The sequence below is a fragment of the Aspergillus foveolatus genome (genome assembly GCF_047715535.1).
Source record: "Aspergillus foveolatus strain CBS 279.81 unplaced genomic scaffold BDW70scaffold_29, whole genome shotgun sequence".
Lineage (NCBI taxonomy): Eukaryota > Fungi > Ascomycota > Eurotiomycetes > Eurotiales > Aspergillaceae > Aspergillus > Aspergillus foveolatus.
The window spans coordinates 131,342-144,739 of record NW_027396093.1 but is presented as its reverse complement, the minus strand read 5'-3'; the positions used below and the strand labels follow the sequence as shown (position 1 = coordinate 144,739).

Genomic DNA, 13,398 nt, shown 5'->3' with positions numbered 1-13,398 from the left:
GGACGGGGACTGGAAGGTCGGCGTGATGCTGAGGTGTCCCGATGGAGATGGTCCAAATACAGTACGGCAACCGCTGCGGCCAAATTACGCGGCTCCGCCTCCTCTTCTTTCCCCTCACTCCGCTTTGTTCCAGCATTGCCTCTTTCTTGCTGTCTGCTCTGGTTCCAACTGCAAGGTGCTTAAACTCTGCCATGATGCTCGCGCTCAGAGCTCCATATAGTCGGCACTATTGCAGGACACCCCAATTGAAAGCGACTGGCATCGCTCGATTGGCGCGACAGAGCCATAGCTTCGCCCAGAGCAAGTTCTTCCAGGTTTCAGAGGAGGTTCGGGATGCAGTAGCTACGGGGAAGCCAGTGGTCGCTCTAGAATCCACAATCTACACCCATGGTATGTACGGTCTCGACTCTTCAATCAGGAGACCTATGTAACAGTTGCAGGTTTCCCGTATCCGGAAAGCGTAGCGCTTGCATCGCTGCTCGAAACCGTTGTCCGTGCAAATGGCGCCGTGCCTGCTACGATTGGCATCTTGAACAGCGTGGCTCGCGTCGGCCTCCTCCCTAATGAGCTTATCGAGCTGGCATCAAGAGCGGAGAAGAAAGACGCCCTGAAAGTGTCTCGTCGGGATCTTGGCTATATATGTGGTCTGGTAGGTCTACTGTCGAGTTTGTCTGGGGCTCCAAATAATGATGACAGGGCATGACCGGTAAACCACTTCACGGCGGTACAACAGTGTCTGGTACAATGGTTCTTGCGAATCTGGCGGGAATTAAGGTCTTTGGTACAGGCGGTCTTGGTTAGGTCCCCACTGTATATACGATATTACTAAACTAACATCACTAGGTGGCGTACATCGCGGTGCAGAGTCGTCCATGGATATCTCCGGTATGATGTCTCCAACGTTGGCTGATGGCATGAGCTGACGTGTTCTAGCTGATCTGACTGAACTTGGTCGGACTCCCGTGGCCGTAATTAGCTCAGGCTGCAAGAGCTTCCTAGACATCCCTCGGACGCTTGAATACCTTGAGACGGAGGGCGTCTGCGTCGCGACTTTTGCAGACGGTCGTCAGGGCCCCATTGATATTCCGGCGTTCTTCAGCCGGGACAGCGGCATCAAAAGCCCTAAGGTCATTGAGAATGAGGCTGAGGCAGCCGCTATTATCTGTAAGTAGAGCATTCCTACGTGAAGATATCATGGCTAACGACTTGCAGATGCGCAGTCGAGGTTACCTGTCTCGTCAGGAATGTTGTTCGCTAACCCAGTTCCGGTGGAGCATTCAATCCCTCAGACGGAGATAGACGCCGCCATCAACAAAGCGGTTCATCTAGCGGAAGTTGAGGGCTATCATGGCAGTGACAACACGCCGTTTATCTTGGCAAAGATTAAGGAGCTCAGCGGTGGGAAGACGGTGGCCGCAAACCGGGCCCTTGTTGAAGCAAACGTCAAACGTGCAGCGCGGGTCGCGGTGGAACTTTCAAAATTGGAACAGTCCACGAAATCTAGCGAACAGTGAGTTGTCTGTAACCTTCGAGGGGGTAGGATGTCCTAATATCGATTGTCCCTGCGTAGGCATATGCCAGCCATTCTCCCGATCGGTAGGGCTGACCAGGCTACTTCAGAAACTAAGTCGGAACCGCCTATTAGAACTGAACCAGTAGAAAAGGCGGATATTTTAGTTGCGGGATCACTCGCGATAGATCTTGCATGCGACTATGTTCCTGCAGCCGGTCAAACAACTCCCGTATCACGGACATCCAATCCTGCCGTCATCAAGCAGAGCCTTGGTGGAGTGGGCCACAATGTCGCCCTTGCTTCATCGTCTTTAGGCAGTTCTGTCATGTTCTGCAGCGTGGTTGGCGATGACTTGAGCGGTCACGCAGCGCTCACATTTCTGCAGCAAGAAAACATTCCCACTAGAGGCGTAAAAGTGGTCTCGGCGTCGTCTGGAGCGCGCACAGCACAATACGTCGCGGTGAACGATGCGACAAGGGATCTTCATGTGGCTATGGCCGATATGGGAATTTTGCAACTTCCTGCGGAGACATTGGACTTTGACGGTTTCTGGGAGCCAGTCGTTTCCGGCGCAAAACCCCAGTGGGTGGTGGTTGATGCCAACTGGAGTCCGGAATTGCTTTCCAAGTGGGTTGCAGCGGCAAACAAGCACGGTGCTCGAGTTGCCTTTGAGCCCGTCTCGACCGCCAAGTCTCAATTCCTCTTTCAGAAAGGCCCTGAGAGGGAAGCGGCTGTTGGAGAATCTGCATGCGTTCCGAATAATACTGTGAGCCTTGCGACGCCGAATGAATTCGAACTCGCAGCCATGTACACGGCCGCGCGGGAAAATGGCCTTTTCGAAACCGCCGGTTGGTGGCGCGTTATTGATGCAATGGGCATGACGTCGTCAGGCTCAAGGGAACGGCTCGTCGCGATGACATCTGTCGCTCTCGTGGAAGAAGGCATACCACAGCAAAGCATCCAGCTCCTCCCATTTCTTCCATGCATAATCACCAAATTGGGCGCCAGAGGAGCGCTGCTTACCCAGCTGCTGAAGCCGGGAGATTCCCGCCTTACTGATCCGGAATACAGTCCCTACATTCTCTCCCGCGCTGTGTCTACGGGCGATCTGATCGGAGGGGTGTACATGCGGTTGTTTCCACCCGCTGCGGAACTAGCAGACGACGCCATCATCAGTGTCAATGGAGCAGGTGACACTTTACTTGGGGCTATTATCTCTGGGCTTGCCTCCGGACATGGAAGAGTTGAGGACGTGCTTCCCTTAGCACAAGAAGCAAGTGTCCTGACCTTGAAAAGCGCCGGAGGTGTCAGCAAAGAACTCGCACAGTTAGAGTCGCGACTCAAGAATATTGTGGCTTAATTCTGCTTTATCAATTATGGCTTGTCTCTCCAATTAATTTAGAACGCTACTTGCAGCTTCTTCGCCTACAACAGGCATTCGCTCGATAGTGTCCTTTCCTTCGCGGTTTGGCCCGGTTGTTTTGAAACTGGTCGGGATAAGGGTTGGGTCCAAGAGGCCAACCTGCACCAGCACGCTTGCTTGATCCCAGTATATGTTGTGGTTGGCGATCTTCCCGCCCAGGAAGCCAGCTGTCATGATGAGGGGAATGCGAACAGAACGTCCAGTCGGCGGTACCCCAGGTAGCATCCAGGGTATTTCCTCTGTATGCTCAAAGGAGAGCAGCAGCTCGTCAACCACGCGGTCCGCGCCCGAAGTGCGGGAAAGCAGGCGGATTCGCTGGGAAGGCGGGCCAGAAGGAACAAATTTCGTGGAGTAAAACGTCGTGATCTCGGACGGTGACGACCCTGTTCTCATTAGCTTACGTATGATTGTCAAGCAAATTTGGTGGACAACCTCCGACGCCAGAAGGAACACAATTTACACACGTCCGGTCATCGAATTGCCGATTCCCAGCTCCTCCACCCACCATCAGACCAAGCATGTCAGGCGACGAAGTAGAAGATGGATTTTTGGCGAGCTCGTGGATATTCCTCCAGTATCCTTCCCAGACCAGCTCCGGATCAGGCGCCCCCCAATTACCTCCACCACAAGGCCATCCAAACCCGCGTTTCAAGCAGTTCAACGATCGACTCCATGCCAACCGCGAACTGGTGCGGTCATACGTCGATGACGCAGCGGACTCTGCAAAGCCTGGTTGGGACTCCGGGTAGAAGAGCAGGTGGCAACGATGCCGCTTGTTACTATCATCCCACATCGCAAAGCTCTCGTTCCGCGATCCGGCGAGGTGAATCTGGATTGCGAGGTTCGCGTCAGTCTGAAAGGCCATAGACGTCGATGTTGATGCTGCGGTTGTCGATGGCGGGAGACGAGCTGGCTCCGAAGAGTTTAAAGATGCAGCCTGCGGGGCATCTGGGTAGAAAGCAATTAAGGCGCAAAGACGAGGGAAGGGGTTCGTGCTTGATGACTGGTGATGCGAGAGGAAAAGGAGATATGCGGGGCGGTTGAACGCTGTCCAATTTATCATTATAAGTTATCATATACGCCGATACTCTTACACTAGCTCAAAGACATACCCACAATCGCATATCTTTCCCCAGGCTCAAGGTCATCCCCTCGCTCATGAATGATCCTCTCCAATTCCCTTCTGTCCCGGTCGATATCGTCGCTCTCCGCGAGAAACGGCACATATTCGACCGAGAACCCCTCCGTCTCCAGTCGGCGCAGGGAAGCACTGTCAAAGGTAGGTGAGTTGGAAATGACATAGAGCCTGCGTGGGGTGGGAGGTTTCGGGCGATGCGTGGAGCTGCGCCGCCGAATATGACTGAACAATCTGGACATTGTGGGAAAAAGGCAATCTCAATTGAACTGGATATAAAGGTCAATTGATGGGTAGATCACCCGTTCATCTTTCAGCCCTACGGGGCAGAGGTGGCTCTGCTTTTCTTATAGGCACTCTGCGCCGAGTCGACGTCATAGGCTCAGGTGCATCGAGATGGGCAATATCTTCTAGGCGTTCTAGGCATTGCAGGCAACATCTTTCTTATCCCCGGAAGTTGCCGGCAAACCGGTTATTCTATCCCACGCCATACCAGGCCACGCCAAAAATATATCTATCTATATATCTAGAACGCTGGTGCAAGTCATCACGAAAGCTAATAAAATATGCTCACGTTCAGAACGACCTCAGCCAATCCCTCTGCGCGTTAACCTTTTCGTCCTCATTTCCATCCAGATACACTCGGTAAGCCGGGCGGAGCAGACTCGCCCTCGCGACCTCGCAATCAATACGAATATCCTCAACCAGTGCCTCCATCGAAACGTAGTCGTATTCAGGCCGGATGTACCCCAGCATCAGCAGGTTGAGCTTTGTGCCGTAGAAGTCGGGAAGTTTGTGAAATTTGACTTTTTCTTTTTCTTCGCTGGGAGCCGTTGGGGAGGGCAGGGTTAGGGAGGGCATGATGTGGATTTCCTGTTTGATGGAAGAGAAAGAAAAAGGTATTAATATCTGGTCTGATAGTAAATAAGTACCGAAGGAGAGTACACAAAACTCACAATCGAGCGCGTCTTATTCTTGTAGTATGGATTATAACCTATACTGAGCACAGCCGGGAGGATCGGAGCCGCGTCTCCTGATGTAGAATCAGATGATGAAGGCGCGGGCGCTGTGGCTGGATCCAGCGCAACAACGCCATAGTAAACGCCCACCCCCAATTCTTTGGGGAGCACCTCCTCTAGTCCGTCGACGGGGATGTTTGCTGTTGGGATACCAAGCTGATTTGGCAATCTGGTTAGCTTGTATCTTCGGTGGAGAGTCTACAGGACGGAACCATACCTCTTTACTCCCGCGTCCGAAGCCCTTGATAACAGGTCCAGAAAGGCGAATGGGGAAGGGAGCTTCGGGGCCGGAGTCCGGGCCTGTCACTGGGGGGCGGGGGTTTGAGGGACGCATCTCTGATCCTTGGAGTTGGACTTTGGAGGAGGGGTTGTGGATTGGTTTTGTGTGGAATCCCAAGCAAGAGGTATCGATAAGGGACGATCGTGCGGGGTCAAGTCGGGGTTGGATTACCTCATACTTCGTGCACAACGTACGAGCTAATGCATTCCACAGTTAACCGCAGGGATTTTCTCCGCAATACATCGAAGGGTCGGATCAAGCCGGTCTGTTTCGAGAATTGCCGGTTGGGATGGTGGAGTCTGCTACACTTGGACGCGGAGGGGCTAGGAACGGACTATAAACCACCGCCCAAAGAAGAAATATGTATTTGATTTGTGTGCTAATGGATCTCTAGCTGGAGGATCTTTCTGATATGCCGCCAAATAGCTCTTGACCACGGTTGGGAGACCTTTGAAGGGTTCTCTCTTCTGTAAGCAACTAAGGTGAACAACCAGGGGGGTTCTTGTTGTTGGGCTGACGAGGGCGAGCAAATCTGGTTAATTACAGCTTGCTGAAATTTGCTACACAGTCGCTTGTTGATAATTGGAAAGAGAAGAGCGAGACACGAGCCACAACCTACGCAGCCGCAGTCGACTACGACTAGAAGGGAAGTGAATTCACCTAGCTTGAGAGAAATCAGACTTCGCCTTAGATAGCTCAAAGCGAATGCACCAGCACAAGAAGCTCTATCCCAGCTCCAAGATAATCATATCCATCATGCATCCAAGTATAAACAAGAAATAAAAAAAAATCCTTTTTTAAAACCTTCGGGTATCCTCCTCCCGTAACTAGACCATAAATCATATACAGCGAATTAAGCGGCGCAATAATAATAAACACTCTCCTTTCAAATACAAGGCAGGAACTGATCAACGTTAGCTCATTATGAAGTTCGAGTTCAGGGAAGAGGAAGACGCACGTTCATCACTATTAACATGGGGATGTCGAACACGTCGCGCTTGACTGTCCAGCAGTAGGCGCATTCGACTTTGCCGTCTTTGAATCCTAACTGGTTCATCCCGGCCTCGTTCGCAATTCCCCCCTTGCGCAGGTGGTTGTTCCACCGCTGTCCGTTGTCATCGGACTGTGCCGCTTCCATGTCCTCTTTTGTTTTGTATTTGAGCAATTTGCAGCGCGTTGTCACGCTGCCGCGCGAATCCCCGAATGCTAGCCGCGCAAAATCTTCGTAAAATTCTACCACGCTGTCATCGTCCAACAATTCCGCCAGAAACACTGGATGAGGACGGCCAGTGCTTTCAACGGAGCTACGTGGCGTGACGTTTCGGGAATTAGCGGCCGATGAACCACCTGTGTTGACATTATAATTCGGCTCCTTTCCTAGTAATACCTCTTTCTTCCATCCCGTCAAAATGCTAAATTCTTTCCCAACAGCTGCAACCTCGCCAGTACGCCGGCAAACAATGGTCGGTGTGCCGCAGGCGTTGATGAAATCCTCATACTCCCAAAGCGTCCGCTGAAAGCACTTCTCCATAAAGATAAGATCATCCCGGTTTAGTGTTTTAGTTGTTGCAATAAATGAAGGTCGAATGGATGCCAGTGCCTTGGCAATCTGCAGTGTTTTCTGCGGCGAGAAGCGCCGTTGAATGAACGCCGTTAGGCTATGGAAGCGACTGGTATACGCGTACGGCTCCTTGACGCTTTCGTAGACTGCCGATGGATTGCGGTGGCGTCGTTTGTTCATCTGCAGGCTTTGGTGCTTTAAACTCGGTGTAGAAATGATCGGAGGACGTTGCTGCCCGTTCACGGATAGTCCATTAGACTTCGTCACAACATTGTTGAACGCGTTCGCATCTTCATATCCGCCACTGTTGATCTGCGGGCTCGTCGCCGCGCCCGGACTGGTGAAGTTGTTCGGTCCACTTTCAATTGCGAAAGCGTGAGGCGCATCAGGCTTAGACAGATGTCCCGGTATCACGTTACCCTGGCTAGACTGCGGATATACGCCGACATTCACGTGCGGTTGGCCCGAGGTCTGTCCACTCGGCCACTCGTTCAAGAGCGGATCCCCAAACATGAATGGCTGGTTCTGTGGGCTCTCGCCGAACGTCGCAGTTCCTCCAATGGGCGTGGACGCAAACTGCGTCGATCCGCTGCGGCCCATCGATCCTCTATGAGTGCCAGAGTCTGGAGAGTCGCCAGCCCCAGTAGCCATGTGCCCAAGCATACCGAACTCCAGCGCACCATATCGGTTTTCAAAATTCATACTTGACAGATCAAAATTGAAAAGAGCTGGATCACTGGGGTCAAAGAACGGTCCGGCGAACGGATTCTGGCTCTGGTTGGGTGCATTCGACACACCAGTGGTCGCGGGTTGGGGCATCGAAGACGTTAAGGCGGTATTATTGTTATTATTAGGTGCGGTATTGCGAGGGGTTGGGTTGGTTTTTAAGCTAAAGGTCGGGGACACCGGCGATTGCGACGGGAAAGAGTTTTGGTGGTTGATCGGATTCTCCTGGTATAAGCTGTAGTTCGATTGCGGAGTGGGATAAAAGTTTGCGCTCGAATTCTGCGTGTTTGCCGCTGAATTGACGGTATTCGCGCCGTTCATATTCATGCCACCCGATGGGACACCGTTCGACATTGAATTGTTGTTGTAGAAATTATTGCCGCCGATCCCAGGCATCAGAGCGCCGTCTGGCGCGTCATGCAGGTACTTGGCCTTCTTGCGAACCCCATCATGGCAGGCATCTTGGAGCCCGCGCTTGATGCAGCGTTGACATGGTCTCTCGTCGCCTACAAACTCTGTTAGTTGACGCGCCCAGGACACAAGTACCTGAGCAGGGCAGGAGCGTACCGCACGTTAGATGCGCCCGCTGACAAGCAAAACAGGCGCGCCGCGCCTTCTTCCTCCTCGGTCTTGACGGATCCTTGGGGTTCGGTTTCTGGCCGTTGGCCGGCTGATCTTCGCCGTTCGCATTCGAATTCGCGTTCGCATTAGCCTTGGGCGGCTGGTCGGCGGGCGCGCCGACGGCTGCGGTATCTTGTCCGACCCCACTAGATTCTGCAGGGGGAGCAGTAGCGCCCTTGTCTGTCTCCGTCTCCATTTTCCATTAATCGACAAGCTCTCGATGATGAAAAGGACCGAAGAGGTGGCGGGATGCGTCGTTCGTCTGGACTATTGAAGTGACGAATCCGGGGTGACAGATCGGTACGGGATCGGTTAAAGGCTTCTCCCCGGAAATGGGTCGTCACTCTCTCAGAATCGGCTTCGTCGTCACCGCCGGCGAACAGAACTCCCTCGTGACCCACGCACCGGTGGGAATCCAGATTGACGTTTAGTTGGGTGAGAGTCGATCTAAGAACATAGAATGGGCGGAATGTGTGGGGGAAGGAAAGAAAGGTAAGAAGGGAGGGGAAGACACGACTAGGAGAAAAAGAAAGTTTGAGAACAGCCCGTGGAGAAGGAATGTGATTGTGAAATTGGAGACAAAATCGCGCTCAGCCAAACTAAAACTACCTAGGGACAGCAACGTGCCTTGTTTCATTAGCACATCAGAAAGTATTAATCATAAAAAAAAGTGTGGGAGTACTTGGCGGCGGGCGGATGGAAGAGTGAGACTCACTCACACTTGCCGGGCGGTGCTGCGGGGAGACAGAGACCGTTTGGAGGTGAGCGATTTAACGGTCTTCTGAAAGACTGATATTAACAAATTATGACAGGGACAGGAGCCAACTTATGACCTCAATCCGGAGTAGACTAGGCGATCTGTATGCAACCGGAGCGTGCGTGCCTGGATTTAAGTAACAAACGTGGTCGAGTCAAGCTGGCATTGAGGCTTTTTTGGATGGTAAAGCACGCGCACTGATAGGCCACCGCAGTTCCACAGTCGCGTGCACAGTCGAGCAGTCGAAGTAATCATTGATCAAAAGGAGTCAGAAGAAGGGGGAAATAGACTGTCACAATTGTTGGCAGCTCGAGCTTCACATGAGAGCCACGTGTGTCCTAGGCAGAGATCCAGATCGAGATATAAGTCCAGCTCTTGCATTCAGCATACAAGCACCCTCAGGCAGATATTCCGAGAATACCCGTGGTGCCGTTTTTGCCCGGCCTGAAGCCATCAAGAGCCGTTATTCACTCCCCAAACCTCGGCACGAGATGCTCAACCTCCACGCTGCAGTTCTTGGTGATGCACAGGATAACCAACAAGATGACGCTGTGCTCGCTGCGTGCGTGTGATTTTGCCGTTTCGGTCCTGTTGTGGCTCAGGCATCATCTTCCAGTCCAGATTGCGATGCGCTTCTGATCCTGACCGGTTCATGCTACTGCAGTTCTACTATTGGAGCATTATGCTGATATTTGTCTGACTATATCTTCTAGGCGCTTTTCAGCTCAAAGGAGGAGATTTATCGCTGTAAGCGAGGCCGGCGCAAGTATACTTGAAACTAGTAAGCACATTCTATGTCATATTTTCTACCTATGTATCTGGACTACATATGTACAATGAGTCTATGGAGCCGAGTTTGGAAAGCTATTGTCTTGGTAGGTCCGCCATCTGCATCTCCAGGGATTAATCCTGGTCGGCCGTCCAGGATAGCTTGTCGCATCGTAGGACGACTTCAGCCCACTGGGTCAAGATCGTATCCTCATTTTCTGCGCAACTTTTGGACCTAAATCGGAGCATCTACCCCGTAGCAAATCGGCTCTTCTTCCTTATGGATTTTCCGAAACGGAAGAATAGGTACCTGCGCAGTGTCACAGACATTCAGGTTAGCTCATTTGTTCATCTAGATCTATCCCAGCATAAGCCCGCATCGCACAAGCTAATCAAGGTTGGCGATACCCCCCATAGGTGAAAGGCAGCCCGGACACACAATGAAGTCCAATGCGTCATCCCGTCGTGGACTTGCAGAACGGCCCATGCAAGGGAGGCTGAACTCGGTGCCACAGCGTTCTGCACAAGCTGATGTCCGAGACGGACGTTGGAAAAGGAAATTGAACAAGGCGATCTTGACCAGAGCTGGGGAGGAGACGTACGGAAACGGTGCCATCACCAGTGTCAGAAAAGCAAGCAGCGAAGTCGCCCAGTGATATCCTAGCCTGTTGTACACTGCGTTCTTCTGTTAGTAACTGGCGGTCAAGGCATAACCCGGGTGCTAAGGATCAAGGTTGCGCAAATCTTGGGTAGTCCCCGAGTCGGGGACCATATAGTTCAAGGCTGAGCACCATGCAAATGGCCAGAGCCGACATTCAGCAAAAGCAAAAATCACGAACGCGAGGGGATGCTGTCTGCTATCAACGCAAAGGCAGGAGGACCATACTCTGTATCCCAAAAAGGGGAAATATTCCACCAAAGCTTGAACGCGCGAAACTATTCGCCGATAGCGCACTGGCTGCATATGTGGGATATGCATCAACCAGGAAGGTGAAGACCCCGGAGTACACCAAAACAGTCCTGCGCACGTCAGGGCCAATGTTTCTTCATGCACAAGGCGGAGGACAAGTATCCTGTCAAACCAGTCCAGTTGAAAACTTACCCCGCTCCAAAAAAGCCACTGCCGATAATCGGTACAATCCAGTGCACATGGGGGTAAATGGTCCACGCAAAAATGAAGAGCCCTATTGTGACCAAGGGTCCCCCGGCAATGGCTGAACGGTTAGTAGCGTTCCGACAAGCATACGAGTGCCGCCAGGGTTCAGGCAGTACACACCAGGAGGTAGGCGCCACTCCGGCTGAAAGCTCTCCCCGACGTCGTTGGCTTTCTTCTCCAACTTCCTGTATATTCGGCGCCAAAATGGATCAGACGCTATCGCGAAGCTCATTCCCACGAACATTCCAAGGAAGCACAGACCGCGCTGGTACAGCTCCATGCCATACACATTGCCGAAAACTAGTTGAAAGGCGCCGAAGAAAAGATAAAGGATTCCTAGAAGGATGGCAGAAAATACGCAGAGGTTCAGGCACATCGGCTCCAGAGTGAGCAAGAGAATAGGCCTATAAAGAGATTTCAAGACTGTCTGCGCGATCGACCGGTCCATCTTCTCGATTGGAGCGATCCAACGGTCATCCCCGGTCTCTTTTCTGAGTTTCACTGCCTTTCGCTTCAGCAGCCTACACCCCGTCAGAACGTGTTTCCTGCATTCGGAAAGTACTTACACTGGGTGGTATGTTTCAGGAACGAACAGTACTAGCATGGCCAGCAACGTGCCAGTCCATATCAGAAGCACATAGAACGTCCAACGCCTATCAAATACAGTCAGTACATGCCTTCCACCAATCACAACGTACATACCAAGTTGTATACTGGTTAATGAACCCGCCAACCCTGGAAGAATTAGCGCTTGGGCATTTCTGAGAAGAGCATCTAAAGCATACAATGGACCCAATTCTGGGCCTACAAATGGTGAGGCCGTGTACAGCATCATCGGTGCCGACAGCTCATGACGGTCAAAGAGATCACCAACAGTCCCTCCAGCTACAGATAAGAACGCGCTGCCGGCAAGGCCATTGAAGAATCGACTGACAATCATTGTTTGAATATTCTTTGCAACGGCGCAGGGAACAAGCCATATCAGGAAGAATATAAATGAGGTGATGTATATGTTTCTGCGGCCATAAAACTGTACCTCTTTAGTGAAACCCTATACAGATGGGATGTAAAATATACCTCTGACAAGGGTCCTAGAACGAGGGGTCCTAACCCTAGACCCCAGATGAAGAAAGATAAGCCAAGCGTCGCAACAATCCGGCTGCAATTGAACTCCTCGGTCAATTGATCGTAAGTAACAGTGTACATACTCGACGTGCACGTGCTTTCCCAAGATGTCAGTACATGTCGAGACACAATCGAACCTGCCAACACTCACACGCAAAGAGACCCCGTTGAGCATATGATAACGATAATCCATCTCCTCACTTTATTGAAATTTCTTGGATTCATCGGGTCATTCTCATCCCACCGCACGACAAAATCAGATGACGCAGTAACCTCTGTACCTTGCGAATCGCCGGTATTGAATTTCACATCCACTTCATTATTGCAACTATACCCGTCATTCAGGGACCAACTGCGCTCAACAGGACGCGATGAGGTGCTGTGTAGTTTTTGCAGTTGGCTGTTATCTGTCGTCGTGGCAGGCTTGATCGGTTCGAAACCATCTTCCGCAGCACCATCTGGCATTCCAATGTCGATTCCTCCTTCATCGGTCTTTTCGCTTACGGAATTCTGCGAGTTTGGAGATGTCTTCGGGCTTTCCGCATGTGCGGGGAAGTCGGCCGTTTGATTCTCGGGCATGGTCGACAAGTTATTCAATCCAAACACTCGAAAAGTTGAGCTCCATGGATTGCCAGTCGAGGAGCTCTCGGAGAGAAGCTTGAAAGACTTGAGAGTTGACCGACAAAAGGATATGCGGAGGCAACTGACAGGAACGTTGCCGCAGACTCGGCTCTTATGTCAAAGCTGCGAAAGCTACGTAGTTGTCTCTGATTGCCGGCTCTTGCCACTGTTGAGAAATGAGTCAAGAATGAACATCGACTAGCATTCAACCGAAGGAATCGCGCGCCTGGCAGAGGGTGGAGTGATTGGGCAAAATTGGCGTAGGGCGCAGAGACATGATTGAATGACAAAGCTTGGAGTAGACTCGGAAAGGAGATGCCGAACGTGCTAAATTTTGGTCTCTCCTTATCAGAGTTGAACCTTGACGACCATGAAAGCTCACGCCAAGCGTCGTTCGCGAGCTCGGTAGCTCGTTTGGTGCCGAAAGTACGCAAATCATGCCTTTCGGTTATATCAGGCTTGGGCGCTAGAGATACCCAAGTTTGACTTTAATATAGGGCTCTATTACGCGATGGTGGGCGCTTGATATGTGTTCGATCTACCAGGGTTCCATGCCCCATGCACTCTGTAACGGCCGCAAACATTATCTGCACGTCTGTAGGGTAAATTCTCCGCCTCGTGGCAGCAAAAGCAATAAAACAATGTTACAATATGGGCAGTGATCGACTGTATAAAAAAGAGGCAAACTGTTGA

The 13,398-nt window shown here is 51.6% G+C and overlaps 5 protein-coding genes across 5 annotated transcripts; 1 reads left to right on the top strand and 4 right to left on the bottom strand.

Annotated features, from left to right (window-relative positions):
• Positions 1-194: 194 nt before the first annotated feature.
• BDW70DRAFT_160651 (pseudouridine-5'-phosphate glycosidase/carbohydrate kinase family protein) lies at positions 195-2,873 on the top strand (the record flags this gene model as incomplete). The annotated part of the gene is made up of 7 exons (XM_073740875.1): positions 195-390; positions 441-649; positions 697-796; positions 844-885; positions 934-1,164; positions 1,213-1,510; positions 1,571-2,873. The coding sequence occupies 7 exons, from the start codon at positions 195-197 to the stop codon at positions 2,871-2,873; spliced, it is 2,379 nt and encodes a 792-aa protein (XP_073595308.1).
• A 33-nt stretch (positions 2,874-2,906) lies between these two features.
• BDW70DRAFT_150829 (dienelactone hydrolase) lies at positions 2,907-4,313 on the bottom strand (the record flags this gene model as incomplete). The annotated part of the gene is made up of 3 exons (XM_073739215.1): positions 2,907-3,319; positions 3,369-3,983; positions 4,049-4,313. 3 exons carry the CDS (start codon positions 4,311-4,313, stop codon positions 2,907-2,909), a joined length of 1,293 nt encoding a protein of 430 aa, XP_073595307.1.
• On the bottom strand, positions 4,277-5,840 carry fmn1 (riboflavin kinase). The gene is made up of 3 exons (XM_073744379.1): positions 5,308-5,840; positions 5,028-5,246; positions 4,277-4,944 (listed from the first exon to the last, which is right to left on the bottom strand). The coding sequence occupies exons 1-3, from the start codon at positions 5,422-5,424 to the stop codon at positions 4,648-4,650; spliced, it is 633 nt and encodes a 210-aa protein (XP_073595306.1). The 5' UTR covers positions 5,425-5,840; the 3' UTR covers positions 4,277-4,647.
• On the bottom strand, positions 5,841-8,870 carry BDW70DRAFT_60170 (Zn(II)2Cys6 transcription factor domain-containing protein). Its single transcript, XM_073744378.1, has 3 exons — positions 8,225-8,870; positions 6,329-8,163; positions 5,841-6,274 (listed from the first exon to the last, which is right to left on the bottom strand). Exons 1-3 carry the CDS (start codon positions 8,472-8,474, stop codon positions 6,257-6,259), a joined length of 2,103 nt encoding a protein of 700 aa, XP_073595305.1. The 5' UTR covers positions 8,475-8,870; the 3' UTR covers positions 5,841-6,256.
• Positions 8,871-9,516: 646 nt separating this feature from the next.
• Positions 9,517-13,348, bottom strand: BDW70DRAFT_137628 (MFS transporter). Its single transcript, XM_073737077.1, has 10 exons — positions 12,236-13,348; positions 12,037-12,181; positions 11,745-11,989; positions 11,662-11,694; positions 11,526-11,612; positions 11,080-11,480; positions 10,906-11,017; positions 10,690-10,823; positions 10,406-10,478; positions 9,517-10,113 (listed from the first exon to the last, which is right to left on the bottom strand). The coding sequence occupies exons 1-10, from the start codon at positions 12,661-12,663 to the stop codon at positions 10,053-10,055; spliced, it is 1,719 nt and encodes a 572-aa protein (XP_073595304.1). The 5' UTR covers positions 12,664-13,348; the 3' UTR covers positions 9,517-10,052.
• Between the last annotated feature and the right edge of the window lie 50 nt (positions 13,349-13,398).